Source organism: Numenius arquata, chromosome 15 (genome assembly GCF_964106895.1).
Source record: "Numenius arquata chromosome 15, bNumArq3.hap1.1, whole genome shotgun sequence".
NCBI lineage: Eukaryota > Metazoa > Chordata > Aves > Charadriiformes > Scolopacidae > Numenius > Numenius arquata.
In genome coordinates, this window is record NC_133590.1 from 17077217 (window position 1) to 17105189 (window position 27973).

Consider the following 27973-nt stretch of genomic DNA (forward strand, 5'->3'; position numbering starts at 1 on the left):
TGAGAATGAGCACAAGCCTAAACCTCCTGTCTCCTTCAACAGGAACCTTTTTTGAGTGAATCTGCAGAATCTAAAGGATGCAAAGGATTCGCGCTGCCCTCCTGCACAGGAACATATTTTGCTCCAAAAGCTCACCACCTTTCATGTTATAGCTCCTTCTCTATGTTAATCACTCTAAAGTTCCTGAATTATTCACCATTCAGAAAATACATTTTCATTGCCTAGAGTTGGCAATCGAAAATGACTTACAGAAATAGGTCATCCCCATCCCATAGAAGAATTAACATACACTTCATGTGCTTCCCTCCCCCCCAGTTTCCATTTTTAAGCTCTGCTCCACGTGAGAATGGGCCAAATTTAAACTGTCTGCATTTTTCATGCTGCTCCATCACACTAAACCCACAGTCTTCACAATGTGCCCTGACTTTACATTTTTAATAAACCGCACACCCAGCAAGAAAATTAATAGACTCAACTTTTGTCTGGTATTCCCACAGATCGCGAACAAAGCCTTAATGATAATTGCAAAGGAACCCGAGTTTTCCAAAGCTGCTACCTCAGCTTGAGAAAACTCCCTCCTGCCTGGAGCCCGACCACCCTCGGCCCCTAGGGTTTTGCATCTGCCTTGCAGGGGGGAGCAGGTTGTGGTTTTCTTGCCTTCCTTTTTCTTTACCTACGTATCTCCCTAATAAACAGATTTTAACATGACATTTAAAAAAAAAAAAAAAAAGAAAAAAATTTTTTGCTGGCACATTTAATTTGCTGTTTTTACACATCTCCAAATTAAATGCAATTTGCTGAGGCCTGTTCCCCAGCAAGCTGTTAGCCATAATATGCCCAGACTGCTGTCTATTGGGTCCACACGAATTTTTCCTCGCTGGGAAGCACAGAACAGGGGCCCCATTCAAACTCTCTGTTCCTGCCATGCTCTGCGGAGGTGGCACTTGCCAGCACTTGGTTACGTGGAGATCGCACTGGTGTCTCCAGCCTCTGGGAAACGGGATTCAACTAAGAAGAAACAAGCAGCACGTGAAACCGAAGTACAAAACAAGAAATCTTTACCACACCAGCACTGGAACTGATGATAAAAAATGGGAGTCTAAGCCCATCACGCTGCCGGGGAGCAGAGGGATCCTGGTTTGGTGCCCGGGAGCTGCCACCAAGGGATTTACCCTCGGCAGACACCGCGTGGGGATGTCGGATCACAGGCAACGGCACAGCTTGGGGCTCGCAGGGCAGCCCTGCAGCTCCTGCGTGGACAGAGGGCAGGAATAACCAGGAGAGCCCCACGATCCATCGGCTGGGAATTCTGAGGTCCAAGTGCAACTCTATTCACAACAGCAGTGGTAGAGCTCAGGGACGATACTCTGCAGGAGGCTTTCTGAAATTACTTTCACAATACAACGATTTCCCTGGTACAGCCCTAGAAGATGCCCATCTCATCGCATCAAAAAGCACAAGTCCCGTGTCCAGTCACGTTAAGTGCCAGAGATGTGCCTTGAGCCAGACTCCCACTACACAGGTTAACGCCGGCTGCTTCCCACAGCGCCCTCAGGCACCAGGCTGGCAGAGCATCCACCGCAAAGCCAGGTCCTTCAGGCCTGGGATCCCTCTGCAATGGGATCCTGGCTGTTTGGGATTCACACCAAGTAAGAGGTGGTGATCACGGAATAAAACCTGCCCTGCCATATGCAGTGGATTAATTACTGCACCGTTCCGTTCACGTAGCAGGTCGAAGCGATCGTTACCTACTCAGGAAAACGAGTGTTAATAATAGTATTGCGCACAACCCGATTCCAGCGCTCCCAATTGTTCAGCTCAATAGCAAACAGCTTATGCTAATTCCTACTAACTTTTAATACTTGTGTATTGAGAAATACAGAGTTCACACTGAAAGGGCACAAATTCTAACACACAGCAGGATTAACTCTTCATGCATTAAACTTAATTATGTGCAGTCAGGTGGCACTTGATACTCCTTCCTTAGCTAAACCCAACAGCACACATTTAATGATTTCGGTGCACATACGCTGATGGAGCTAATTAGGACTCCTGGAGGGCTGAGCTCAACTTTTTCAGTGTTGTCTAAACTGAAAACAAAATGTTCTAGAAGCCATACTGCGCAGCACAGGCTCTGTGCAGGCAACTCGCTCCCGTGAATCTGCAACAACCCAATAATGTTTGCTGGGAAAAATAACAGTATCTCAAAAGATAAATAATGAACACTCCATTCCTGGGCTTTCAAAGTGTTTCACTGTTGACTCCAGTGTCAAGAGGATCAAACCAGGAACCAAATCAAAACCTCGCTTACATACTTTGAAATGGATCATGGTAAAGACTAGATAAAATAAAACTTAATTTAAAAATACAAGCAATAAACAAACCAAATTCCTCCATCTGTGCCTTGTTATTGAACGTGAGAAGAGCACACTGCTCCATCAGGTTAGACGTTACCTGGTCATTAACCTACTGGTACCACGTCTTACCCTGCTGGTACAACCCCAGAGGGCAAGTTCTGCCCTGCATCAGCTGGCCGTGCCGTGGTGTGAGCATTAAGGATTTACTCATCTTCTCCCAGACCGTGCTTTCAAGCTGCTGACCCGCAGCGAGCTCCGTGACGCCGCTCCGCACACTCACACGTGGGAGGGAAAACTTGAGCTTGTGCCTCTCCTGGCACAGAGGTGGGATCAAACTTCTGTCCCACTCCTGTCCGTGCCCTGCAGGTGGGAGTGGGGACATGGGGGAATGGCTGGACCACATCTCGCTCTGGGGGCTGTGGTCCTACATGTCCTTGTCTCAGCAGCACTGAGGGTGCCAAGGTGCCACCTGCTCGCTGCCCTCCCCTTCTTTGCAGGCAGGTATTTTTAACCCAGATCAGCTCCCTCAACCAGCTCAGACAGCTCTCCCACAAATACTGCCCACAGAGGTGGTGGTGTCTCCATCCCTGGGGATCTTCAAAAGCCATCTGGACATGTCCTGGGCAACTGGCTCTAGACAACCTTGCCTGAGCAGAGGGTTGGACCAGATGACCCCTTCCAACCTCAACCAGTCCATGATTCTGTGGTCACCAACACAAAAAGTTAATGGGAAAGTACAGTGGGAATCAGCACACGGATTAAATCATTGGATATGGGTTTAAGAAAACAGAGACCCAAACAACCATCCTGCTGACCAGCTCCTGCTTCCACCGCGTCCCTACACAGTTACTCTACAGTGTCCCAGCATGTTCCTGCACCAACTGCTTAAAAAACCCATCCAGAAAAGTGCTGCTTATCTTCATACTGATGTTAATGCTCCACGCAGAGTTCCCATGGGCACTCCTAGACCTTCGGTGGGCTCTCCTGCCCACCCAGGGGATGGAGAAGGGCCACCGGCAGCTGCCCCCACAGCAGGCATGGCTGGACGTACCCCGAGCGCCCTGCGCGCCCTGCCCTGCCCCACACACGGCCGACGGAGATCCCCCTCTGTCAGCAAACAGCCCCTGGTTTGGATCTCCAGGCTCCCACTTCACATGTCAGCAAGTCTACGTCTCAAACACATCCACCCCTTCCCTGGCAGGCACCGTGCGCCCTGGACAGGGGGAAAGGCCGTTGCGCTCACCGACCGCAGCCCCCGGCTCGCAGGCTGCCACCGGCATGGCTTTACCTTGCCCAGAGACTCTGCCAGCCCCGGGGCGAGCACTGGGGACACCTGGCATCTCCCCAGAGGTGGGCCACCAGGGACCTTCGTCTGCCCCGAGCCTGCCGGCTGCCTTCTGCTCCGGCTGCAGCCCTCGCTGCCGGGACATGGGCCAGCCTTCCTCCGAGCGGCAAACGTCAGTCAGGCTTCCCAGAAGATGGTGCCTCCTGCCAGCACAGAGGCATTTCCATCGTCTCCCACGCAGGCACAAAGAGCTTCAAAACCAAATCCTTTGAACAAGCAACTCACTCGGAATTATTTCTACGTTACTGTGAAAGGACTGATGGCAAATCCTCCAGGTCGGTCCCATTCGGTATTGCCCAGAACATGACCTCAGACTGCAAAAATCCATGCCTGTTAAGAACACACCAGCCTTCTTTTGCTCGAAACCTAAATTCTGTGTTTCTGTCATTTCTCAAAGCAGAGAATTCATGGCATGTGAGATCATCAGATGGTGCAACCACAGAACCATACACAAAAGGAGAATACAGGCTTAGCCAGATCCCGATGTTAAACTGTCCTCTCTCGTCTCCCCCATTCCCCTGCCTGTACCTTACCCCCCCCTCGCCTGTTTTATTTCACTTACAAATTCACATTTCTTTCCTCCCACTCAAATACTGTAACAAACTGGTACTCAGCTCCTGCTGGAAACACACTGATCAAGATGCATTAATTCATGTAAAATCCTTTCCACTTTTCTACACCAGCAAGAGAAAGTTGGAAAAGCTCATTTTGAAGTTTGAGGTAAGTAACTGTGGTGTTCTTACAGCAGCGGCTCTCTGTCACAGCAGGTGACACTTGTTTCCAACATTACTGCAAAAAGAGCTAGTCAAACTATTCATTATTAAATTAGCCCCTTTCTTGACTAATAATTATTTAGGACTCACCCCTGCTTACCACAAAGGCATTCACCCTGCCAGCAAGGGCTGGGCTGGCACCGAACGTGCCCGGAGCCGCCGGAGCAAAGCTCGGGAGCTGCCGGAGACACACACAGACCCCGGACAGGAAAAACATCTTTTTCCTGGAGAACAGTCTCGGTGTGGGTACTTCACGACGGAGACCAACCACAGGGCAGGTATTGCTCCCTCTCACTACAACCCATGAGCCACCCCACACTGAGACTCACCCTCGAAAATACCAAAAAACTCCAAACCCAGCATAAAACCGATGCCAAAAGCACCCAAGTAGATCCACCAAGCCATGACCCCTGGGAAGTGTCCGAAACATCACTGTGACATTAACAGTCAAAGCACCCATGTCCTGCCTTCGCTGAAACCAGTGCAAATTCCCCCCAGGAAAAAGGGGGTGGGTTCCATCCCTAAAAAAGACAACCTGCACACACAGGTGGGGGCAGCGCTGGGGCCACTTCTCCCATGGGAATCTCCTTCCCCGAGGGAAGGTGAGCACTCTCTGGCCTCTCACCAGCCCGTACCACGGCCACACAGCCCTCCCGTCTCCCCGTGCTCCGACCTGGTCCCTGCAGCCGGACCACGTCTTCTGCTGCTCGCCTCCTGCACCTACCGCACTAGGAACAGCATTGAGAATTGATTATTTAGATTATTCCTTAATTACCAAATTCAAAAAAATTCTGATAAACGATACAGTCAATTGAATAAAATCAAAACCTTTCCCTTCTCTCAGCCTGCGTTTTCATACCTGACATCTTGAGCACTTCCCAGTTAGATTTAATGAATGGAAAGTGTTCTCTCCTTATTCCCTAAAGGCAAATACTACTTTCCTACCTCCTGGGGAAAAAAATTGCTCAAAACCTGCTGCCTTTCAATTAAGAAATAGAGAAAGACTAAATGTTTCCTAAATTAGCTTAACAGTATCCAGAAATATTCAAAAAGCCATTATAATGGATATATATATATCACCATATAATGCAGAAAATATATATATATATATATTCATACCATAATTGATGACTGGGAGGAAAGAATTCATTGCCAGAGGAGGGGCCAAGTCTCGTGCTGTGAATGGAGTCCCACCGTCTGACAGAGCCTACGTACCACTTACTGCACAAGCTGGGGGAACACAACCTGGTTTGTCCCTTCCAGCTTTAAAATCACTGTCTTACCCCGGCCTCATTCCAGCACAAAGACACCCGTGGGGCCACGGGGAAAAATGTGGAAAAGAAAAAGTTCTGCATTTCCAAAAATTCCGCATTTTTTCTTGCCTTTTACCTCCTCTTGATGTGCTGCTTTTCCATGAGGTATTTTAAGACATTGGCTCTGGGGCTGGTACCGCGCTCACCCAGGCGCAGAACAGAGCCTGTCACGCGCTGGTAATCACAGCAAACCTCCGAAACCTGAATGAATCGTGCCTTTCCCCTTCTCTTCATCACTCACTGTGTTCTACCATTCACGATCCATCTGCATCACTAAAAATCTCAAAAAAAGTGAGAAGAAATTCTAAATGAGACACAAACATTCATTAAATCAGATTTTGGTCTCAGCATTCCTCCAAACACAGGAGAAAGATATTGCCGTGAATGTTTCCTCCCCTTTTCAGGTAAGACAAAACACCGGGCACAGGAACGTGCAGCCTGTTTGGTAACACTGAAATTGCACACATTCGCACTGGGATGCACGCCTGTCCCATCCAGACCAGAGACGTGCAGACAGCACCCAGCAGAGCAACCTTTAAGCCTTTTTTCTCCTTTTAAACAATTCGGATGTCTTAGCTACCCGCTTGGAATTTATATAAAGCATCTCTAAGGGTAACAGAACTAAGCACTGACACTGAATCATCTCCAGACAGGAAACTCCCCAAAAAGGCAGTTCCCAGCCACTCTAAGCAAACGAAGGCATACACCTTGGCATTTTATTTTGTTTTTAAAGCTGCAGTGTTAATTGCTGGCCGACTTCACTGAGCCGTGGTCCAAGTGGGGGAGCCGAGACACAGCGGACACGGTGCAGACCCCCTCACTTCCAGCCTTCTTGCAGAGAAGGGTTGGCGTAGACTCTGCACCCACATGGGCACCCAAAGAGCCAAGAGCTCCCCAAGCTCCTGGGGACCCAGGTTTAGGAGCTTCACGCAGCTCTGTATCTGCCCATTTCTTGTTTGTTGGTTTTTTTAATAAATATGTAATTTACAATGTTGAACAAAATATGAAATAAATACCACTTGTCACTATCCAATGCTACAAATTCCCCTAAGCCTGTAATTACTTACAAAAGCCTTTTACTGCTGTGCAGATCTCCCACAGATTTCTCCCTCAGTAAGACCGCCATCCGAGCAAACGTGAATCTACTACAACTTATGTATCCCTCCAGTTTGATCTGTCCCAAGGACGAGGAGAAGAGAAGAAATAACATGCTACTTATATTGATTGAAAGTCCTCAGCAAGTTCAGACAAGACTCTGGGTGGCTGTGCAGCCCTCGGCTCCACGCTGCACACCCAGGCCCTGCCGAGACCCACGGTCCCCTCCAGCCACATGCTCCGGAGGAGATGCCAGAGGCTGACGATGGAGGAGGGGATAGAAATGGAACGGCTAAAAGGGGGTGTTGGTCTCTTCTCCCAAGAATCAGGCAATGGGACAAGAGGAAACGGCCTCAAGTTGTGCCAGGGGAGGTTTCGGATGGACACTGGGAACAACGTCTTCACCCAGAGGGGTATCAAGCCTTGGAAGAGGCTGCCCAGGGCAGCGGTGGAGTCCTCATCCCTGGAGGTATTTAAAAGCCGGGCAGACGTGGTGCTGAGGGACATGGGTCAGTGGTGGGTTTGTCAGTGTTGGGTTGATGGTTGGACTCGATGATCTGAAAGGTCCTTTCCAACCAAAACAAGTCTATGATTCTAATTTGGGCTCTTCTCCCTGAGGAGCAGCACAAGTGAAAACTGGGCACTGGTACCCGTGCCAGGCATGAGCCCTGGGGGTCTGGGTGCCCCACAGACCCCTCCTGCCCGAGTCCCCCGGGATGCCCGTTGAGCCCCAACCTGCCCAGCCTGTCCCCCAGGGCTTTGAGAGTCCCTGAGTGCCCACAGCCAAACATGCCCTACGGCAATGGGGAATCTCTGCGTTGGTGCTCCTGTCAATGGTCATCTAAATACGCAATCCACATTTTTCAAGATTACTGTCCAACAAGGTTTGCAAAGCATCGAGGGGTGGTCAGTGCTTCTCCAGCTCTGCAAACCCACCTCCTGCGGGATGACAAACGCAGGGCCATGGGGATGCTCATGCTGCCTGCTTCTTGTAACGGGCTCCAGTTCCTATCTTTAAACATAAAGGGGTTTTTTTCATGTCTTTTGGGCAAGAAGTACTCAAAATGCATTAATGTCTTGCTCTATTAACAAAGAAACTATGGCAACACACACACAGTTGCCAAGAGAATTACTGAAACAAGGTTTAATAGTTAATAAGCAGCCAGATGATGTCAGACTCATCTATTAAGACCAGTTTATATCTGCCTATTAGAACTTAATGTCCCAGAAAGCTGGGCTGGCCAGGATTAAACAGTCTTCCAATTACCAGTAATAAAACCAATTTTCTAAAGAATAGGGTAGAGTTATCCAAAATGTAGCCAGGCCATGGCTATATGTCACAGCACAACTATTACGCTCCTTTTGTTAAGGAGCAGTTTTCTAGATATCGGAAATGTGAATCAAAATTTAATGTAACGCAGTGTTATAAGGATGGAAATCGCAGAAGCTGCTCAGGGAACAGCCGGGCGGCTGCTTCTCACACTGAAACAGCCGCGTTTCTGGTTGGGCAGGACAGAAAAACACCCCGAGTCAAGACACAGCAAAACGGCGATGAGCAGGGCCCAGGCTACGGAGCAAACCCAGAGCCAGCCGGGAGCGGGCGTTGGACCACGGCTCCCTCGGCAGCCGCCGTGCCCCAGGGAGCGGAGCCCAGCACACCCAGCCGAGGCTTCGCTACGGACCAAGCACCACCAGCTCCAGACACAGCTCCTTTCCCCCCAGAGCCGCTCTCTAACCAGCTTCTTCCAAATCACTCACCACTGGAGACACCGCATGGGCATGAGCGTCCCACCAGGCTACCTGACACTTCCCTCTGCCTCTGGCGTGCTCTGTTCTTAGCAGCTCCCAGCTCACTGATCCTTTAAATCATCTCATCTGTGACCTACTCCATCTTCCACAACTTTCTTTCATTTCAGTCTCCAGCGCTGCTTCCCCTGAAATCGGTCATAAACTCTTAATACTTTCAGAGGGAAAGACGGGACGTTATCTCTGGACTCTTTCTGGCTCTCTCTTGATTACATCCGACTCCGCTCCCCCTAACGCTCAATGCAAAATTAAACTCCTCTGGCAACAAACTCCTCCTCCACTTCTTCAAGCTTTTTGTGCCATCTCTAATCCTGTCGCAAGGCAGAGACCCCCTTTCAGCATCCGAACTTCAGCCCAGCCGACAGCCGCTGCTGAGGGGGTCAGAGTCAGCCGAGGAGACGCCGAGGGGGACAAGCACCAGTGTCCCTGGCATCCCCCGGGACCAGCCATCGCCTCCCCCAGCACCCGCCCCGAGCCCAGCCGTGCTCCCGAGATGGCTCCGCCTGATTTTGCCTGATTTCAACAGATCTGGCAACTTCACACTACGACACCGGTAGCCAGGGGAGAGGTGAAAAGCGGGCACCTGCCGCCAGCGCTGGCGGGTCCACGGGCACACGGGAGAGGCCACCGCGAGCCGCGGCGATGGCAGAACCGAGGGCACACGCAGCCACGGCTGAGACCCAGCCAGACTTCGTGACCCGCACTGGCAGCCCGGCTCCTTCAGCAACACCCGGTCCAGGATTTCATGGGATTCCTCACGTGTCAGCATCTGCTCCGAAAAGCGAAACGTTAAACACCTTTAAAAACTCGGCTCTTCATGTGAACATCACAGGAGGGATGCGGAAACGTTCTCTTCTCTATGAAGTGAACAGCTTAATAACACAGAACAGATGGGCTGTATTTGGATCTCTCTGTCATAAATATGATATTCACCATTTGGAATAAGAGGAGCGGAGCAGCTGCCCATTGTCCCCACTTGGAGGGGTTTCCGTTCATTAAATACGCAGAAACCAAGCGGCAGTGGAAGGAGAGCAGAAGATGACAGTACGTCTCCAACGACGATGGGGTGACCGATAACAGCTTTGCAAGGGCCCCACGCTGTTCACGCACACGGAAACCCAAAGAGGGTCCTGCAGACCCTCCGGAGCAAAGGCATTGTCCCCTGCGGAAGGAGGAGGACTGTTCACCCAATCCCCCGTTCAAGGAAAGGGCTGGAGTTCAGGAAGGGTTGCTTTTCTTGTATGTATTTTGCTACACAAACCCCACAACAGCTACAAAAATAAGCAATAATTAAATTGCAACCTAATCTGTTGTCTTTATCTATGATAAATTATGAATTAATGTATTATGGACACTCATTGAATCCAGAAGGCTGCTCAATAAAATATATCAATATTCATAACTCCCCAATCTGATGCCCACATAATTCAGTAATACCAGCCTCGCATGACTTCAGCAGGCTGGGCTTGGTGGAACCGGGTCCTGCGGGGAGCAGGCGCAGAAAGGAGTATAAATCTAAACCAGGGATGAGATGACTCAGACGAGACCGTTAGGATGAGGCAGACGATAAAAATACCCGAAAGACATAAGGCAGATTTTAAAACACACTCATTTGGTTCTAAACCCACACGGTTGGGCCCTTGTTTCTTGCCCGTTGCCCGACGGGGCGCCGCGAGGGGCTGTGGAGGAGGTCGGGGCCAGCGGCAGAGCAGCCGGAGGGACCCACGGCTTCTCCACAGCAAACACCTGCAGAACACTAACGTGAACCGCTTCCACCTTCCAAACCAAATCCCTCCAAGGACAGGCATTGATTTCTTTTAGGCTTCAGTTCTGGAGCAGAATAAGCCATTTTCATCTTATTATTTGAAAAAGCAAATTTTCATTAGGAAACTGGAGACTTGCCTCTTTCAGAAGTAAGGATTTTCTCTCCATAATTGCCATTAAGTAATGGACACACATTTAATTAAAGACTCCCTGTAATTTGACAAGAATCTCTAGAAATAATTATTCCCTTGAATTACCTCCATGAGAGGTTTTCTGACAAGACGTAATTGAGAGAACGACCTTCACCAGGGCCAGGGGAGTTCACGGATCCCAGGCAGGAGCCCCAGGGGACAGGGGCTGCTCCCTCCACGTTTGAAACGCGGCCAGCGGGCTACTGAGCCCCCTTCGTCACCCTGGAGTCCCAGAGTGTTTTTCAGAAAGAAAATCAAACCCTTGGGTTAATTCTTCCTCATCTCTGTCGATGGCCCGACCGAGAGGGGAAATGGAAACTGTCGCCCGAGAGCTTTTGAAAATCCTGTTCTTAATTAGTGGTGTGTCAAACGAGTGCTCCACATTTCAATGGTATTTTGAAAGACGCGAACATTGTAAGCGATTCCTTGTTAACTAATTATGAAATGCAAAGTCATTGCCAATTTACCACTGCAAGACAATGTCACAGCTGCTTTCATATCGACACAATAGGCTCAGACTTTCAAACAGATCCTTCACAGGCAGTAAGTGATGAGCAGGGAAATCAGGCCCTTTTCATGGCAAGTGACAAGTGAAGATACCCCCTGCTTTGAACAGAGAACTCGCACCGAGACGTAACTATTGTATTCCTGATGCAATATCTGAAGCTGCTAACTCATAATAAATGAAGACAGAGAAGTGGTTTTCTCTCTCTCTTTTCTTATCTCTCGGTTTCCTGAGCTCGCTTCCCAGAGGTTCATCGGTGGCTCCCGGTGACGTCCCTGCCCAGCATCTGCTGCTCCCTCGCATGCGGGCTCCGAAAACCAACAGCAGAAAACCCGCGCTGGAAGCTCGGCTCCAGCCGACTTCGGTTTCCCCGACGAGGCTCCGGCACGACAGCATGCCTTTAATAACCGTATCTCACATTAGCAGAACATCTTTGTTTACGCCAAACATACCACATAACATTCAGCAGTATACGAGGAAGAAGGAACGTAATTAAATCTGTACTGTAATTGTCAAAACAAACAAGCAACATTTATTTTGCTCATTTGCTGATATAGATTTGCCGCGGGAAGAGAGGAGCGAGGGCGTTGGGTGGTGGATGGAGAGGATGGGAGAGGAGGTTGGATGATGACGGAGGGCCAGGACACGGGGACACGGCAGGGGAGAGGGCTGCCCGGGGGCCAAAGGACGCAGCACGTTACACTGGCGATGGAGGACTTCCAGCTTCATACAACCAGAAGACACAGGGAGAAGAACAGAGCAACCCACCCCAAGCACTCACTCGAGTCCCTGAAAGACCCTTCCTCTTACTTGCTTTTTAATTAACTGCCAGTAATTAGCATCACCCAAGCAGCCTCAGCAGGGTGCCTCTTAACAGCTTCTCGCTACCCTCCAAACGCAGCGTGTGTTCATCACGGGCTGATCCCGGGCGGGATCCCCGGCACCAAACCCACCTCCCCGGCGCTGACCCGCGGGGAGCACGAGCCCAGCGCAGGGCAAAGCCCACCTGGGGGGGCCAAGCCCAGTTCAGCAGGTACTTCCTACACGGTCCAACGGGTCACTCCTGGGATCCCCTCCCACCACTGGATCTGGCCGATGGGAACACCCAGACACTCGCACACCTACCCAGAGGGAAACACTGTGCCCCAAAGGGGCACTGGCGACCAAGGACAAACCGACAGGGTCTGACCAAGGGGCTCATCCTGCGGAGCGTGGCTGCAGGACGGTGCTGGTGCCACCTGGGCAAACACTTCTGTGGGGGCCAGAGTCAAAAAAAATAATTAGAGTCCATCTGTGGTGCATCCCTGCATCCTGACGTAGCAATCGTCCTCCGAAGCCCTTGCAGGAAGGAGTTTATGTCTGCGGAACATATATTTGACAATACTCCACAGGCTCTGCTTGAGCTCAGAGCCCATCCAACGCAGCTGTATGAAGACCTACTTTTGCAATAAACCTCATGCAAAATTTGCAACACATTAGTACACAAAGAACTTGCAAGCACTGGGGCTTCCCCAAAAGGCTTAGAAAAGAAACTCAGGGGAGCTGACTTTCCACTTGTGTTAGAGACGGGAAATCGGATCTTGGCTCTGCTGGAGCAACCCCGACTGCACTCCCAACAGCGGGTTCATACGAGGAACGCCAGGGAAAGACAAGCTGAAGGGTGTGTGAGGGCCCAAAGATGTTGTGCAGATATGTTATATCCATATCCTAGTGAGAAGAATTACTTTTTTTCCCCAAATGTGCCTGTATTTATGGCCACATAAGCAATGACACTGGCCCAGGCTGCCCAGAGAAGCTGTGGCTGCCCCATCCCTGGAGGGGTTCAAGGCCAGGTTGGAGGGGGCTTGGAGCAACCTGGTCTGGTGGGAGGTGTCCCTGCCCAGGGCAGGGGGTGGCACTGGGGGGGCTTTAAGGTCTCTTCCCACCCAAACCATTCTGTGATTCTGTGATTCTATGATTTTTCTTAAAATCAGAGCCAACTGCAGAGCACACAGAGGAGTAAGGTCTGAAGCGGAGAAGCCGTACGTGCAGATCCCTTTCCAGTCTGGGGCAATTCACCAGAGAGAGGAGCAAACGTTCAAAGAGCGCCCAGCCAGACGGGTACGGCCACAACCGGCCCCTTCCCTGCATCGCTCCCTGCTGTAAACGTCAACTTATTCTTGCTATTTTTGTTTATGCTCTGTGACATTAGCAGAGTAAATTTAGAAACAACAGACTTTCTTTATATAGCAACAGCCGACCTGTGGAAAGCGGTGTCCCGAGACTGCAGCAGAACAGATTCTCCAGTCCGTGTTTCTTCTAAGGGTTGTCAGGTTGTATTACCAGTACGGCGCTGACGAGCTCCGAGAGCCACAGGGACACTCAGGCTGCTTGGTCAGACACAGCGGGAAGGGCAGGAGACGCTCTGCCGGGCTGCCCTCCTCCGCTGCCGGTACGACCACGCGTGGAGCCGGGGCGGTGGGTGGCTCAGAGCTCTGGCTGCGAGTAGGAACTGTATGGAAAGTTAAGGAGCGATGCTATCTGGTGAAGAAAAATGAGAAGAAAAATGTTTCGGTAGCTTTCTACAAGACAGGAAGAGTTCCGATGGAGAGAGAAAGCGCTGCTGACGGCACCGAGCGGCACCGGTACCCGGCCAGCGAGGAGCTGGGGAGGAACGGCCCAGGGCATCCTGCCTACAGCTCCTGTGCTTCTCCAGCGCCACACACAGCAGCGGGTCCACCGCCAGACCTTCTGGTTGCTATGGAAATGCAGATAATAATGAGCAGCAAGAGTAATTGGAGAGATGCACCAGTTGCTAACGTGAAATCCAATGCAGTTATCGGGCTGTAACAGCACCCTGACTCCCGACACGCAGCCACACAAACGCACCGAAGAGAGAGCGAGCCATTTCGGAGCAGGAAAAAAACCCACGCTTTGTATTAAAAGATGAGGGAAATGGCTTACAGGAATATCCAAAGTAGACAGACCACTGCTAATCTTAGTAGCGTATCACTTGGAAAGGCCCTGACACCACATTTGGAAGATTTTAAACATTAATTAATAGGAAAATTAGCAACATTAATAATTAACAATGCTTTTCCAAGAAAGAGCGAGCCACATTAAATCCAGTAACCGTAGGTAACTGAAGTCCTCAGACTTGGCATGTTTTTTCTGTGTACCTAAAGAAAACAACAAAGGCTGCTCAAGGCAGAGAAAAGGAGCTACCTACTTCTTGTTTAACTTCATGTTTTATGCAGAAACAAACGCTGAGGTATTGTGAAAAAATTACTAGGTTCAGAGCGGCAACTGGGGTGTGACTGATGGTACGGGAGCAGAAAAGTCCCCTCTATTTTCAGGATAAATAGCCCCGCAGCTGGGTGCACCATGGGAGCTGATCCTCCCCGAGAGCCCCCTGCTCTTCCACCCTCCCCCACCCCTCAACCTCCATTTATCCACAACCTCCTTCCTCTTTGCACAATTCTCTCCAGTTTCACCAGAGGCTTCCATGGCGTTTCCATAACACAACCTCATCGGTAAAGTTGTATTGGTGGCTCCTCAGTCACCCCTCGGGTCCCTCATCCTGTACTCCCTCATTTGCACACCCGTTGTTACACTCCTGATGAGGGCACGGAGCATTCGGGTCTCAAGTGAGAACTTAAAAATGTCTGAGAACAAGACAGAATTCAGCATTACCTTTTTTTTTTTTTAATTACAAGAGCACTTTTAAGAGGTCTGAGACAGAAAGAAACGGATCTTTTGGGGAACAACCATCATCATTCTATTCAATACCATGTATTCTATCATTTATTTTATGTTTCCTGATTATCATTGCTGTTTCCAAATAAATCCAGAACATTAGAGCTTCCTGCGGACTCAGTGTGTGACAGCCCTGAGACAAGAACTCTTTGTAACAACGAGTCTCCAAGAATATTTTCTATGATCAGCTGCCTCTGGTTCTTAATCAAGAGAGGCTTTTACTACTTTTACCACTTACCAGCAAATCCATTGTGGGACACGAAAGACAGTCTTGTTCCTCCTGCGATTTCTCTGTGGCTGGTAACAACTATCAGAACATTGCAGAAATAAACCCCAAACAAGTTGTTTATACGTGGGCCAGATCAGTCCGTGCCCTTTCCTACGGCAGTGGCGAATCTCCGGGGTTAAGAGCACAAGCCCCTCGGCTTTCACGTGCGGGTGAGCAGACACTGACTCAGCAGTAGCTCGGTCACAGATGCTCTTCCATCACTGCTCATCATCTGGGGGTGGCTGAGAAGCGTTTCACCCGCCAGAGCTGCAGTGAAGGATACACTTAAAAACGAAACACAGTTTTCTTGCTTTTTAACACGTATATACTGTAACTCCAGCACTGCTGCACAAACCACAATTACAGTGTTTAAGGGTGGTCTCTGCTACGGCACGTCATTCCACTTGAGTACCATAAAGAAAATTGAAAAGAAAATTTAAAATCTCAAGGAAAAGGGCTGGAGTTGTCAGCTATATTCATTTCTTGGCAACTGGGTGGATCAGCACCATGGAAATACAGTTGATGTCTGGTTTGGGGTTGTTGTTTTTAACATACACATTAATGAATGCACTGGCAGCAGCCACAGATTTCTCCGTGGCTCAGGAGCAGAGCGGGGCTGCTCGGCTTCCCGGGGGGACACCTCGGCAGGGCCCCCCTGGCTGCTGCAGCCCCGGGGTGTCACCGAGCTCATCACCCACAGCACACCCTGGGGGGGTCCAAAGGGACTCCCTCCACAGACAGCTTCAGAGGAGAGCACGCACTGAACCGCAACAATAGAAAGGCTTTTCTTCTTCAACAGGCAGACAATTATATATATATTTAAAAGTTAGCAACTCCTTTACGTACTTACACTGTGATGCGAGCAGTGTGCGGTATCTGTGTGTGCGTACATCGTACTTGGAGCTAATTCATACATTCCCAGCCCAGAGAGCTTTCCCCGCGACAGCCCTGTCAACACAGCGCTGATGACTTGAAAACAAACTCTGGATTTCCTTCCCAAGAGCAGCCACCGGTGGGGCTGGCACCGCGCACGGCTCCAGGGCGCTATTTTGGGCGCACGCTCCTATCTTTGTCCCGGAGGCTCCCGAAATACCTCCCGCCGGGATGCGCGGAGGTGCCGCTTGTTGGGAGATGCCACAGCATCTCGCTGCGCACTCCCGAGGCCAGGGGGGGTCCGTCCCCCTGCCACTGCCCGTGTCCCCCACGCCCACCGAGCCAGGGAAGGTGTTTCACCAGCTCTGGCCACAGAAGGGTCTCCTTTTTGCAAGGAAGGAAAAATTTGGACCAAGGCAGTATAAACGAGTGGCTGTCAGTCACACACACTTGTGATGTAGATAAATCTGGAAAGGAAAGGAAGAGCCACGAGAGGTTCATGAATACTTGCAGGTATTTTTGCTGGGGCAGGCTTGACCCCAGGAGGGAGCAGTGATCCCCTGCGGTTCTCCCTGAGGTCAACAACAAATCTGCTCTTTGTTTTGAGGTGTTGGGACGGATTCGGTGGGTGGACGGGCCCCACTGACGCCTCCGCGCGTGCCGAGCAGCGAGCCGGGGCTGCAGCAGCGCGGGTGGACGACCATCACCGCTCAGCATTCGCTTCAGCTCCAGCAAGGGAGCAGACCCGAATTCACAGGCAGTCGGGGTGTCAAACAGATTTATTCACCAACTTTAACCTCTCTGGGGAAAGCAGCCATGCTGCTCCTGTGACACGGTTACGTACCAGCTCAATCTGGAGACAACACATCTCCTGAAAGGACTTTAAACACCAGAAAGAGGGAAGCCTTGTCCTTGCAGTGGCATCACCCCCCCCCGGTTTTCCACCCACGGCAGGGTGCAGCCCTCACCCCGATACAAACCGCAGCGGCGCCTGCGTGGGGGGCAGAGAAGACCCTCGGGAGAGCCCTCCAGAGGAAATACTAACTAAAATTATTTCCAAACTATTACTGAGGGGCAATCAGCGACTGAACTGTTTGTTGATACTGCTCAACATTTTGATAAACAGAAGCAATTTGTTCTAGTTAAAAGAAACCTGCTATTTTTTAAATAATTTCACGCATTGATCTTTGTATCCAAAAGCCGTGTAGAAAAATATAAAACACGCTGAACGTATTCATTAATCAGTCCTGAAGTTTGCCTCGCGGCAACTGTGCTTGTTTTGACACCGGCTTGCAATCTTCCTGCTGTGGCATTTAAGGTGCAATAAAACCCGACGGAACAAAGCGAGCGGTGACTCAAGTGCCCCTGCGCCCTGCGTTCCATCCCTCTTCTTAGCCTGGAGAAGAGAAGGCTCTGGGGAGACCTTAGAGCCCCTTCCAGTCCCTAAAGGGGCTCCAGGAAAGCTGGGGAGGGACTCTGGATCAGGGAGGGGAGCCATAGGAGGAGGGGGAAGGGTTTGACACTGAAAGAGGGGAGATGGAGCTGAGATGTGGGGAAGAAATTCTTTGCTGTGAGGGTGGTGAGAGCCTGGCCCAGGTTGCCCAGAGAAGCTGTGGCTGCCCCATCCCTGGAGGGGTTCAAGGCCAGGTTGGAGGGGGCTTGGAGCAACCTGGTCTGGTGGGAGGTGTCCCTGCCCAGGGCAGGGGGTGGCGCTGGATGGTCTCTAAGGTCCCTTCCAACTCAAACCATTCCATGATTCTATGATGGTCCTGCTGAGCTGCTCTCCATGCTGGAGGAGCCACCGACTGATGGCAGCTGAGAGTTCTGAGCAAATCTAGAATCAGGCTTGAATATGAAACTATGGGGACTGCTTGAACGCACATGAATTATTCATGTGATTACAACACACGGCATCGAGCCTTTAAAGTGCAAATTATTTGGGACCAGGCTTTAGCCTTATTTTCTGTAAAGCACAAAGCATGTTTTCCTACGGTGCAAACAATCCAAGTCTAAAGCATGCAATTTTCTGTGTTTCCTACCTTCTGGTCTTACCTGCCAGTTTCCATTAAGACTGTGGGACCAGTAAAACATAAAGCAAATGTGCAGTATAGAGCTTTCTAGTGGATTATATGAAATTTGTTTCACAAGGTAATTTAGCATGCTACATACCAGAGTTTAAAAGAAGGTCTTTCAGAAGAGATGTAATATCCTTCTGACAGCAAAAACGCCCTGAGTCACAGAGGCCACGCTGCGTCCAGCCCCCGAGCCGCGTACGTGTTCCCTGCTACTCCTGCGGGTGGCAGAAAACAGATCTTGAAGGATCCCGACTGACCCAGATGGTCTCCTGGATGATTAACTGACATCTAGTGAAGGGGGCTTTCCAACTATACCATTTATTTCATTTTTTGGTAGTTTTAATTAGCATCCATTGCAGCCCACACCTCCCTAAGCGTTTTACCTAATCCTCAGAGAACTGCTTGCTCAGAGGAGGAACGTGAGCTTCAGCCCAAGCCCGTCCAAACCCTTTCCTTCTGTCAGTACATTCCGGCACTAAAATTGAAAACACATTGGTAATTCTTCAAATGACTACAAAAGGGGACCTACTTTCACTTTTTTTGTATCTTTGGACAGCTAGGCTGTAACGACATGAAAACCTTGGTCAATGAGGCAACTTTCTACGCTGGACCAGCCATTTGCAGGTTAACCTGAAATCAGCCCCAGGGGCCCATCCGCTCTCTGCTGCTGCTGCTAGAACCAATAATAAATGAAAATTACCAGCTTCCAGAACTTTAAGCTGAGCTGTAAATGCTGTTTAGCTGGAACACACAGCATGGCCAACTGTCAGCCTGTAAGGATTCCACGTGCAGGCAGATCAGCAACCGGCGCAACCCCGCACATCACTCAGAGCCTGCGACTCTTTGCCAGTCCCAGGGACTGGAAAAGACCCTGAACAACAGTCGAGATGTAAATGAGCACATCAACATTCACACTCTGTCATCTCTCACTGCTTAGCCGTAGTCAGCGCCGTCTGTTCCCACACACTTTTAATTTTCTGTAACTGTCACCTGAAGCAATTTAATTCCTGAAGAACAGTGGGAGAGGGGAAGGGGACACTGACATTTATCTGCTCTTGTTAGGAGAAGCTAAGCCACCCGTGAGCCCTCCTGCCTCTCTTCCCTTGGGGAGACAAACGCTGAAAGGGAGCTCGGCGACGGCTGTTCCCCTTCCTGTGGCACAGGTACCGGTACAGGTACCGGCACACACCGTGTCTGGCATTTACACACCATCCCCTCCCGCTGCCACCCCCCGCGCTGCCTCACGGCAACTTTTAGCCGCGTCACAGACAGGAAGGTATTATCCATGGCTAATGTAGGTGCCTCGTTACAGGATCCGAGGATAAGGTGGTAGGAACCACACATTAACAAAAACCACAGCTTTAACCTTGTTTCACAGACCCTGGTGAATGACAAAGTGTTTGAAAGTGCAGTGGGAGAGCAGGTCCCTGGGAAAGCCATGGGAAAAGTCGTACCCGCTTCTCCATCTCAGGCTGACAGTGAACGACAGGCTCAGCAGCATCCCCTGCCCGAGCACGTCCAGGCGGGGGACAGTGACAAAGACCTTGCCGTGACCATGGGGAGCAGAAAGCCCGAGTCCTGACCCAGGGCAGAGGAACATTGCTCCAAGCATCTTTGATCCATGCAAATGTTACCCTCCATTTTACCACATTCCCCACCGATTTCAGGCATCCCCACAAGAAACAAAGCGATGCCTGCAAGGGTTCATGAGCACACACCCTTCCTCCAGAAGCTGCTCCACACATGGACCCCCATCTGGTGAGAACTGACCCAGCCGCAGGCATTTTAACCCCTTACCACTTCAGAACCCGACATCCAAAGGACAAAGCACCAAACTGCAAAAAGACCAACTTTCTCATTTCTGGGAAGGTTTTATTTGTCAAGTGCCACACGCTGAGGTTCTGCCAGCCCCAGCATGACCTTGTGAGCACTGCGCAGCCGGGCACGGAGCGTGCAGGCTCTCCTGGCCGGCAGCTGCCAGTGCTGGTACCCGGCACCATCAGCCCCACTCCTCGCTCTCGCCCCCCCGCAGGCAGGGCTGCAGGCACTGCTGGAACGCCAGAGTCACCACACCAGCACGGGGGACGTGGTCAGTAAGGTGTGTAGATCCCCAGCAGCGTGCTCCTGCATGTTATTCTGAATTCACAGAAAGCCCTTTACACAACAGACCACGTAGTAATTTGGTGAAACATTTCACCTGGACTCTACTTCCAGTAACTTTTTCCTGATCGCCCTTTCCCTCCCTATCAGTCAAGTGACCCACGACTTGCAGTTGGGTTTGTTAATTTTTTTCTTACTTCATCTTCATGCAAACAGCCTCAGCTGCCCCCAGGGTTTGTTTTACCCTAATCTCCTCTTCTTCAGACCCCGCTTTGGGACAACATGGTGACCCCAACGGTGCTCAAACACCCCCCGCCTGAGAGCATCGCCATCGCCTGCTGCGGCTCGTGCCAGCCCCGCTCCCCAAAGCTCAATGCCCACAGAGATGATGGACTCAGATTTGGAGAAATTACGTGGTTGTGTGTGCCAGACCTGCAGGAACGCAAAGGGATGGGAACTGGCACCTTGCTTGCCCCCCGGCACAGCCCCACACAGCCCCCAGCCCAGCTGCACCTCTGGAGGACGGGAAACAGCAAAGGGAGCGGGAAAACACCACAAAGACTGGAAAGAGCAAGTTACGTAACGAAATGCTGGAAACGTGAAATTTCCAGTCTCTCTGCAATCTGTATGCTCTCTGTGAAAGGCAGTTTACTTTTGTAAATAGTTGCAAATTAGAAGATTTAAACAAAAATACATGTTCTTAAGCCAACACAAGTGAAAGATTCTGAGGTGAACAACAGCAACGGGTTCCCGTAACGGCAACCTGCAGCGTTCAGAAGGAGACGTTTGTCCCCTTTCACCAGCCCAATTCCCAACGGCTTCTCCTCAGATTTCTCCCAGCGCTCTCCCAGCCCGTGGCCTTCAGCGCAGAGAGTGACAGCAAGGTTATTAATTATTTCTGAAGGAGAAATAGAGCCAGTAACCCAAACACCGTGCTTATTACCACACACTTTCACGACTTGCAGTTACTGAGTGCACTGGATTTAACCGATTTCTGCGTTACGCGACACACTGAAAAGCCTCGTGCACGTTTCCGATCCTCGGACTGGACCCGGGGCATCGGCTCTGCTGGGGAGGGGGCGCAGCCACCGCATGGCAAGAGCTTGTCTCTGGGCGAAGCACACACAAAAAGCCTGGGATCCGGGGGCAGCAAGATTTAAAGCAAAAACAAAGCACTGCTGACAATACTAAACACAGCTTTTCTGACACCTCCTTGTAATTCCCACTCCCTTCTCCCCCCGCTTGCTTACTTAGCTACCGCTCTGATAATACATAAGGCTTTTTTCTCTTGTTTTTAAATAACAGGGAAAGGCATCTGTGCTCTCAACCCACAGCCACATAAAGACTCAGGCTATGAAAAAAGTTTGCCTTGCAATCTGATCAGTGATGACTTTAATAAGTGATTTGCAGAGCATGGAAGCTTAACACGTCTGTATCTGACCCTAAATAAATAGGACTGGGGATTTTATAACCGCCCTACTGGGCATTAGTCCACAGTTTTCCAACCAAAAGGGCAATGCTTCCTCCCCAGGGTTAGAAATCCCTGCCGAGCGAGAGGATGAAGCCAGGGGGAGAAGCAGTGCTGGATGCCCATGGCAAGAGGAGCCAGCCCCCAGGATGTTTCACCCTACTGGCGAGCCCACCATGGCAGGAGGAGCACGGGCAGCGGTGGCTGGAGCAGGGACGATACTGTGGGGCAGCCCCACAGGGGACAGGGGACCTGGCCAGGCCATGCTGGCTGCCCTGCGCGAGGGGACCAAAAGAGCATGGTTCATGACACTTATTGCCTTAAGAGATGGGGAAAACCTTCTCCTGGACCCCAGGTCAGGGCCAGGACTGTCCCCGTCCCGGGGTCCCTCTCCTTGGCAGCGCAATGGGGTGTCCCCAGACCTTGGGCAGACCTGGTGGGAGGGCTTTGGGTCCCCAGAGGTGTGGGATGCATGAGGAGGTCAGGCGTTGCTCCCCGTCCTCTCCAGTCTCTGTCGCTCCGACACTCTCGCAGCGAGTCCTTGTTTCCCTGGAGGTCCCAGCCCCTGGAGCAAACAATTATGGGAGAGAATCCCGACCTGACAAACTAACGCCTGGCACTGTGGGGAACGCTGGACATTGTGCTCCCGGCCCATCCGAAAATGGGAAGTAAAAGGAGGAATGTAAACAGCTCGTCAATCTGTGACTGGCTGAACTCTTGACTTCAAAGTGATGTAAGCTGATGATGACAGATGGGACTGAGAGCCCTCCCCAAAGCCGCAGCTGGAGGCACCCAGCGCCCCAGCAGCGCCCCAGCAGCGCCCCAGCAGCGCCCCAGCAGCCGGGATGACAGGTTGGAGCATGAGGCAGGTTGAGCACCAGCACGGCTCGTTCTCTGTCCATCCAACAGCTCCCCAAAGGAAACACTCTGGTTTCGCCCGCCAGATCCCCAGGGTGAGGCAGGGGGGACGCACACTGTGGGGGGTGCGTAACCCCACAGCCTGCCAGCACATGGCTTGAAACTGAAATGGGGATTATTTTAAGCACGTTCCCCCAGGTTTTGCAGCTTCTCGCCCGTTTCCATGGGGACGGGCGCCGTGCTGCAGCTGCCAAGGCTCCCCAGCCTCCCGCGGTCCTGTGAGGAGGAGGACGGTGGGGAGGCAGAGCGTGACCCTCCCTTCAGCCCCGCTTGGGCTTCAGGAATCCCCCGGGTCCCGTACGTCCCTGGAGCCAGAGCACTTCAGACTGCTCAGCTGGGAAACCATCATCACCACCTGGAACAGTTTTCTTCTTTTACCACAAAAACATTTTTACACAACAGTATTTCTCAGTTCGGAGACTCGCAGCGGGCATTCGCAGAGCGGCTCCTTTACAAGTTTCAGACCCACGTCCACCAACACACACAGGCCATGGGAGAGACCAGCCACCACAGAGCATCGCTGGCCCGGGCGCGAGTGGTGCCCCACGGCCGACAGAAGCCCCAACCCCGAGAGAGGAGGGGGCACGCACCCCCCACGGCCCCAGAACCCCACGAGCTGCCCTCCTCCCCAGCACCCCTCGTCCTGCACATCCTCTCAAACGCTGCCGGCTGCCCTTGCCGTTGTTTTTTTTTGCTCTCCCAAACTCCGGTCTGGTGCCTTCTCCTGGTACCACCCGAGCCAAAGAACTTCAAACAGAGACTGTTCCCCGAGAGGGGAAACAAACCCACCCACCGTCATTTCACCTGACCCAGAGACCAACCCTGAGCACACACCGCCCGGTCAGGCCGGTCCATGAACTGCTGTACCTGGGGGCTGTAAAACTGGGAACTTGTTTAAACAAGTTGATTTTTACACAAGTAGGATAAACCCAGGAGACTGCACTTGACCCCCTTACAAAAAGCCACCCGCCCCCTGGCAGAGAGTGTCAAATAAGGGATGGGTAAAGAAGTGATTGAGACAAAATACTAATCACCATAAAAGTAATTGGGCTGCAGCATTAAAACCTTGGAAATCAGCGGGAAACCTAATTGAGCGTCAGGAAAGAGGCAGAAAGCCCTCGGACCGCTCCCCTCGGTGTAAGCGAGGAAGGACCAGCTCAGCAGAAAGCAGCAGATGGCGTTACATATTCTCATGGGTATTTACATACACTTTTTTAGTAAGGCACTTTGATTCAGCAGAAGCCACAACCAAATGCACTTGCAAAATTCCTCTTTAGATATAACTGCATGTAAAGATACACCATGCTGCGTTCTCCCCCCTCTCTCGCACAACACAACTGTGGGAACGCTAACAGCGCTCAGAGTAAGCGTGCCTTGTATTTCCTGTCCCTCAGCCCCGTTTCCCAAGTCCCAGCAGCTCTGCTAAATGCCTTCTTAAATATTTGGGTTGAAACATTCCTGTTGGCTTCACAATTACGGGTTTTCCTCATTTAGTATAAAAAATAAATAAAGGAGGGGGGGTACCAATAAAACTTGCTTGGCCATTTTCCAGAAGGACAGCGGAAAGTCCTTTCTGCCCCTGGGAAAACCAAGTCTGGCAACGGCCGTGCCGAGAGCCGGTGCCCGTGTCCTGCCGCCGAGCGCCCATGGGGCACAAGGGGCCGGGCAGCAGCTGGCACTGGCGAACAAATTCACTGATCAAGTAAGAAGCTTTTCAAAGGTTCTTACAGGTATAAATAGGAAACCCTAAAAATCCCTTACAGACAAAGGCCTATTTTTCCTGATGGAAAACAGCACATGGTGATAATGACAAATCTACAAGCCCACTGCAATCCCCTTCAGCTCACTAAGGCCACCTTATCCAGCACACCACAGCTCCGAGCAGGCTCAACCTTCCAGCCCTTCTTTTGCCTTAAAGTCTTCTTCTTGCCTTTTTATATTCTTTTTCCCTTCCTTTTTTTTTTTTTCTTTCCCCCCATTCATTAACTTTCTCTGCTCAGAAACAGGGTACAGCGTACCTTGTCAAAACCTGGCTGTCAAGAGGGCAGCATCTCCAGCTGGAGAGGCTGGAGCTCGCACCCAGCCGATGCGGATGCAGCAGCTACCGAACACACAAAGTTTTCCGTGTATATGGAACCGGCTGAAGGTGACACGGAGTGCGGGGAACCGGTCCCTCACATACCAGTGCCTTCCGGAAGCACACACAAAACACACAGACGCTCTCCTTCCAAAGTCAGCTTTTCTATTAGTTGAGTCTCAACACCAAAATGCTCAGAAATACTTCCCAGGTTGTATGCTCAAACATGGAACAGCCAGACGCGACGCTGCAGCCGAGCAGGGCACCAAAGGGGTGTCAGGCAGAGGCACTGTCCCCCCACCAAAGCTGGGATGAAACGCAGAGGACCGACCACTCGCACTTGGCCCACACCTGGCTTCACAGTCAAGAGAAGTGACCTGAACCAGGGGAAACTGGGGTGCAGGGGACAACACAGCACCCGGGAGGGAGCAGGGTAGCTGTTCCTGGGGCACGACTCTCCATAGCACAGCCCCACACCACCCCATCCCTGGATGGATGACGAGCCAGCACTGCCCTGGGCTTGGCCCCGGCCGAGTTCGGTCCCAGCACCAACAAAAACGATGCTAAAAAATAAACTGGAGATGATTGAGAGAAGATCTGCAGGACACGCTCAGGAATATGAAGTTTACCCTTGAATCATGGACTCGGGAGAGCTCGATCCATGCATCCCACCGAGGAGGACACCAGGCAGCCAGGATCCTCCCTGCTGGGACACTGAGACAGGGGCACGGCAGCAGAAGCCCCTCGGGTTTGTCCAGGGGAGATCCCTCAGCAGTAGCCGGGGTTGGACAGATGCAGACTGGGGAGAAAGGACCATTTCTGACTGAGGTTACCGGCAGAGAACCCTCCAGCGCCGGGAGTTTTATACGCAGAGCAACCACACTACTCCCACCCTGGGAACCCCACCACGCCGGGCTCAGCCACACCGGGGTGACCCGAGGCACAAATTCAGTAAAGTCTTGAATCGGCCCCAAGGGAGTCGGGCAAGAGGACTGTAAGGGCGTTCTCACCTCAAAAATCTACACATTTGGAGTCTGATTTATCTGCGAGTAAACACTGGGCCTTGTGTAGAAACTCACTAGAATAAATGTTAACCTTCTATTTACATACACCCTATCATAATTAAAAGGGATTAACCATTGGATTTAGTCAGGCTCATTCTCATATCCATCACTGGGAATCACCTATGGGTATAATTTCATTTACTAGCCTTTTTCTTTTTTTTTTTTTTTTCCTAAATTATTTCACTTTAAATTGCCATCACTAGTAATTCTTCCACATTATGTCACACACCAAAATCAAAGTATTAACTGGCTTCTTTATGTAAGGAAGTTATTGGAATGTCTTAAGAGATCTCCATAGCAACCATGCCGTGCCAGTAAATATGAGTTCACCAGAACAACACTGAAATTGCTCTGAGCACACACTAACAAGCAATGATGAAAAAGCAGGCAATTTTAAGAAAGTAATGTCCTAAGTCGTCTCCACTATTGCAAAAGCATTGCTTGAAAATGCCTTATGAGATGTTACCAGGTTTTTGTCAATGGTCATTCACCTGCAAAGGCCAATTTCCCTATATTGGCTGGATACAGGCTCAGATCAGAACGAAATGTTTTCTGAATTTTGTAGCAGAGCCTCCCATTTAAGCATTTTTACTTGGCTCGTTTGCTGTTCCTGCTGACCCACCACATCCCAGCTGAAACACATCTTCCACTCTGAGCACAAAGCTCCGGTAAAGCCCCTGCGCTGCGGAGCCAGCAGCCACATCGACCCCATCTCCTGCACACACTCAGTACAAAGGGACGGGGGGGGCTGGATGGATTTTGCAGCTTTCCTTCCAAGATTTTGCTGTGCATTCCAGTCACACCACAGCACACCCCTCGGGCAGCGAGCCGTCACTCCAACAGATGTTTTCTCTGCACTTCTCTAGCAAGAGATGCGAGGGTTAACAATTCAACGTTATCCTCCGAATTGCTCGTAAATGCTTATTGGTGATATCAAGCAGCTGCTTCTCCAGTAGAAGTTACTCGGTGTAACACCCCCCGGCTGTCAGCAGCAGCGCAGACGGGCTCAGGTTGATCACCCGCACCGAGGGATGCCAGCAGACCCAGTGCTCATGTAACCTAGAACACCACCCTCCCGTGAAGACTCAAATTAACATATGTATTTAATTCCAAGTTTATCTAGTACAAAATTCCAGCACCCCGAGCAGCTGGGGATTTTTGCCAGTGCTTGGTTGGTGCCTGAGGGCTAAGGCATTGTCCTCCGTACCTCGGGAGAGCACCCAGCACCCCCGGGCTGGCCCGGTGCCTCTCCCCACAAAGTTCCCTTCCTCTGGTCCTCTGAAATTTCACCCTGCAGCTGAGAAGTCTGATGCAACTGTGACATTCCATGGTGTATTTCTACAAAAAACTTGTATTTTGGGAGAAAAAAAAACCCTAAAGCAGCATTTTCCGATGACAAGTAGCTTTCAGAAGCCTGATGGCCAGCTGTACTTTATCGTTAATTGTTAAAGCCAGGGATTTCCTTGCACAGGTTGGAACTTCATTGCTGAACCGTCCCCTCACCGCCCGCCTCGGAGTTACCCCTTATTTTAACGGCAGTGCCCCGTTTCTGCGGGGGCTCCGTCACCCCCGCGCCCCGCGGGGAGGCCAGACCCGGCCAGCAAACCCCGAGATGGGGGGGGGGGGGGACACGGTCCCGCCGTCCGCTCCGCACCGCGCAGCCCGCCGGTGGGCGGCCCCGACGGGGCGGTACGGGACCGGAGCCGCCGGGCCGAGCGGAGCGGGGATCAACAGGCGCGGTGCAGGGCGTCCCGGGGCAGGGCAGAGCATCCCGGGCCGGGGCGGGGCAGGGTATCCCGGGGCAGGGCATCCCGCCGGGACACCCCGGGCCGGCACTCACCGTCCTCCCTCTCGTCGAAGACGGGTCTCTTGGAGGAGGAGGCGCTCGCTCCCATCCTCTTCTTCCACTTGCCCCAGTGAAACATCGGGGCGAGGCGGATGGCATGCCCTGCGCGCCGCTCCCCGCCGGCCCGGCGGCTCCCGCGGGCGGGACCAGGCGCTGCGAGCCGCCGCCAGCCCCCGCCAGCCCCCGCCGCCGCCCTCACCCGCCCCGCGCCCCGGCGCCGCCCGCCCGCATGGCAGCGCCCGGCGCCGCCGCCGCCTCCCGACCTCCCGCCCGCGGCGGCTGCGGCAGCGGAGCGGAGCGGAGCGGGGCGGCGGGGAGCGGAGCCGAGCCGATGGGGGCCGGGCGGAGCGGCGGCGGGAGGCGGGAGCGGGGCGGGACGGGCCGCACCGCCCCCAGCGCA

The 27973-nt window shown here is 51.7% G+C and overlaps 1 protein-coding gene across 1 annotated transcript in view; it reads right to left on the reverse strand.

Annotated features, from left to right (window-relative positions):
• The window catches only part of STK32C (serine/threonine kinase 32C), a 73503-nt gene extending 45851 nt beyond the window's left edge, over nt 1-27652 (reverse strand). Inside the window, exon 1 of the mRNA XM_074158930.1 lies at nt 27568-27652. Coding sequence (XP_074015031.1) covers nt 27568-27652 — 85 coding nt within the window. The remainder of the gene's footprint in view (nt 1-27567) is intronic.
• Between the last annotated feature and the right edge of the window lie 321 nt (nt 27653-27973).